The 3,624-nt window shown below is 55.5% G+C and overlaps 1 protein-coding gene across 1 annotated transcript in view; it reads left to right on the forward strand.

Moving 5' to 3' along the window:
• Positions 1 to 77: 77 nt before the first annotated feature.
• FAAH2 (fatty acid amide hydrolase 2) overlaps positions 78 to 3,624 on the forward strand; it is a gene marked incomplete at its 5' end in the record, with an annotated part of 5,431 nt that continues 1,884 nt past the window's right edge. Inside the window, 6 exons of the mRNA XM_009074145.1 lie at positions 78 to 211; positions 505 to 714; positions 1,086 to 1,205; positions 1,695 to 1,830; positions 2,413 to 2,530; positions 2,865 to 2,984. Coding sequence (XP_009072393.1) covers positions 78 to 211; positions 505 to 714; positions 1,086 to 1,205; positions 1,695 to 1,830; positions 2,413 to 2,530; positions 2,865 to 2,984 — 838 coding nt within the window. The remainder of the gene's footprint in view (positions 212 to 504; positions 715 to 1,085; positions 1,206 to 1,694; positions 1,831 to 2,412; positions 2,531 to 2,864; positions 2,985 to 3,624) is intronic.

Below are 3,624 nucleotides of genomic sequence, written 5' to 3' on the forward strand. Positions count from 1 at the left end.
TTGGGGTCTGCCTGCCCTGCAGGGACCATACTCCTAACTGGTCCAGCGCCAGAACATCCCCGGGTGCCTCTTTGCAGGTTCGAGGAGGCCCTGCAGGAAGCCCGGCAGGTCGATAAGCTGCTTTCAGAGGGCCCTGGTGTTGACTACCTGGAGGAGAAGTTCCCATTGTTGGGGGTTCCCATCACTGTCAAGGAGGCCTTTTGTCTGCACGGTGGGTTTGCCTTTGTTCCTCTCCATTTCACAGGTTGTGACTCGCTCCCTGTCAGTCAGATGCTCCCCAGAGTGGAGGATGTCCATCACAAGTGCTTGGAGGGAAGCAGTTTCCTTTCCCTGGTCTGCACCCCTCTCTATCCAGGCTCCTTTGTCCATGTTCACTTGTAGTAGTCAGGCATTGTGGGACTTGTGGTGCCCAGAGGAGTAGCCCTCACCAGGGACCTGCTTCCTGCAGCTTCAGATGATACTGGGCTGCTGGCCCTGATGCCTCCTTCCTTATACTGACCACAGGGATGCCCAACACCTCTGGCTTGGTCAGCCGCCGCAACGTGATCGCCACCTCGGATGCCACGGTGGTGTCACGGCTGAAGCAGGCGGGTGCCATCCCACTGGGTGTCACCAACTGCAGCGAGCTTTGCATGTGGTACGAGTCCAGCAACAGAGTCTATGGGCGGACCAACAACCCCTATGACCTGCAGAGGATCGTGGGCGGCAGTTCAGGTGAGCCCCAGCACCTTGGCACAGTCCTGCATGAGCAGCATATCAAAATGTACCAAGGGAAGCATCCCATGTCTCTGCATGCAGCTTTAACATGTCCCTAAGGTCCTGCAGAGCCTCTTTCCCAGGCACTGCTCTAGGCTATTGGGAGGTCCAGCTGCTTTGGCTCTCCTGGGTGTTTCATCTGGCATTGCTTTGGCTCACTCACTCTTAATGGCAAGAGAATCCCTTTGGTCCACGTTCCCCAGCTGTCCCCCAGCCATCACTGAAGCTGGGGCGACTCCCACCCCTCTGGGTCAACTGGGAGGTGCTCCTGCTTTGCTGGGTGATTTTCACTATAAACCTGGGGGTTTGATGTGTTTTCTCTCATGCAGGTGGGGAGGGCGGTGTCCTGGCAGCTGCCTGCTCAGTCATAGGTGTGGGCTCCGACATTGGCGGCAGCATCCGGATGCCTGCCTTCTTCAATGGAGTCTTTGGCCATAAACCCACGACAGGTAAGGCAGACTTGGGGGTCTCTTCCTCCTCCTCCCCAGCAGAAGTGCCAGGAGATGAAATGGTGGGTGTGGGATGAACCTGTTCTCAGGACACCTCTGTGCTGGGCTCTGGTGGGATTGCTATAAGGGGACAGGTAACTCCTTGCATGTGACAAGCCTGCTGCAGGAGCACAGCCAGGCTTGGCAGCAAGAAGTTCTTGGAGGCAGAACGCCAGGTGTGTGGGAGACAGGAATGGTTTTACCTAGGTATTGCATCCTTGGCGTGGGATGTTTTCCCAAGGTTGGGATCTGCTGGGGTGTTTACCTGGCATCTAGTGTCCTGACTGGATGCTTCTCCCTTCCCCACCCCATGCATCTTGCCATCGTCAGCACTTCTGGGGTGTGGAATCCCTGGGGGACCACATCCCCCTGTACCCAGAGTCCCCCAGCAGGGCTCTCCTGGCTGGAGGCTATGCTCGGGGTGGTACCCAATGTCTCCTCTGCTCGCAGGGGTGGTGCCCAATGATGGCCAGTTCCCAAATGCTCACGGGGCGCGGACCAACTACCTGTGCACTGGGCCCATGTGCCGCTACGCGGAGGACCTGGAGCCTGTGCTGAGGGTTATGGCCGGTCCTGGGGTCAGCAAGTGAGTCGTTCCCACTGCTACCAGCTGCTGAGCTGGTGTCAGCTGCTCTCTGGTCTGCACAGCGGGTCAGAACTTTGTACAAGACAGATCTGTACTCCACCCAGTTCCTTGTTACTGATTTCCTTCCTCTCCCCCTGGCGTCAGTGGGACCTTTGCAGCTTGAGACTGTCCTTCCCACCACCCGCATGCACCCACAGGCAGCCATGGGCAGGGCTGACGGGCTCCCCTTTGCCTGCAAGCTGCTCCCCACTGCTGTCCCTCCACTTCTGAGGCTGGCCTTGCTTCTGGGTGTTACAGGGCCTTTTCCTGTTGCTGAGTGATGAGTTTTCCATCCCACGCCACAGCCAGTTTGGTTGCTTCACAGGTCTGTGCAAGCAAGAGCTTATTTTGTGCAGGTGCCAGTGAGGAGCAGAGTGGGTGGGTTGTGAGTACCAGGTATCTGCATGTCTTCAGGGTATCACCTCACCATCCTGGGGGTCAGAGCAGGATCTCCTGAGGACACATTTACCAGTGTGTGAGCAGCTCTGGCAGCTGGGGAGGACCCAGGGATGCATTTGTGACAAAGCACTGTTCCTTTCCCAGGCTGAAGCTGAATGAGAAAGTGTCACTGGAGAAAATCAAATTCCATTGCATGGATCATGACGGCGGTTCCGTTTTTGTGTCACCTGTGGACAAGGAGATCTTGCAGGCCCAAAAGAAGGTAGGAAGGAGCGGAGGTTGGTTCTCATTGGGATGACCCTGGAGATAGAACTTGGGGAGACCAGTCAGAGGAGCCCCAGCAAAGGGAAGGAGCTACTCTGTGCGTGGCTCCTGTGAGGTCTGGTGGGATGGAGGGCTGGGGAGGCAGCCTCAAGTCCCTGTCATGTGATTCCAGAATTAAAAACATGGAAAGAACTTTTTCTTCTGTGTTAGAGAAGAAACAAGGGGAAGATCTTGCAAGCAGATGCCCTTGCCCTCTTCTCTGTAGATTCCATGGGCTGATGGCAGCGTGTCATATCCTTGCAGAAACAAACCCTTTCTGCTGTTCCCCTCAGGTGGTGGAACACCTTGAAAGTGACCTGGGGGTCCAAGTTCAGCGTGTGGCAATCCACAAGATGAAGTATTCTTTCCAGATCTGGTCAGCCATGATGTCATCCAAGGACAGCGATGGGCAGGTGTGTCAGACCGAGCTAGCAAAGGCACAAATTCAGTGCCAGCGGGGAAGAATCAGCTGTCTAGGGCTGGCCATGGAGAGTTGTAGGCTTCCCAGACCTGCCTGGGGCCTTTCCCTGCTCCATTTGTCCCCCCAGTCCTCCTTTCATCTCTTCCCAAAGACACACAGTTCCTTCTCGCTTGCTCTCCAATGTGATGAGGCTCTGGCTTCCAGCAGAGAAGCAGTGTGGTATAGAGAGGGAGAGGTCGTTTTGGCACGATGATCTTTTCAATGTAGGTTGGTAAGTCAGCCAAGTGGGGAGTGTCCTGCCTTTCTCTTGACTCTGTGCTATGTCTTCTGACGTGTAGGCTGGGATTAACACCCTTTTGGATGCTGGGACAGGCAGGGGATTAACAGCTTTCCAGCAGCAGGCTTGCCTGTGTTATTTTCCTCTTGAATTGCAGCCATGCTATGTGCATGCAGGGAAGTATTTTGTAGCAAAAGTAAACTCTCAGAGTGTTATACCTTGTGCATTCCTGGCACACAGGCAGTGGTGGAAAACAACCCAGCCCCACCACACAGGGAGGGCATGTCCGGCTCCTCTGCCTCCTTCCTGACCCCATGGCTGTGTCACAGGAGTGAATGCCTCCAGGATGTTATCC

The sequence above is a fragment of the Acanthisitta chloris genome, unplaced genomic scaffold (assembly GCF_000695815.1).
Source record: "Acanthisitta chloris isolate BGI_N310 unplaced genomic scaffold, ASM69581v1 scaffold33604, whole genome shotgun sequence".
NCBI classification, from domain to species: domain Eukaryota; kingdom Metazoa; phylum Chordata; class Aves; order Passeriformes; family Acanthisittidae; genus Acanthisitta; species Acanthisitta chloris.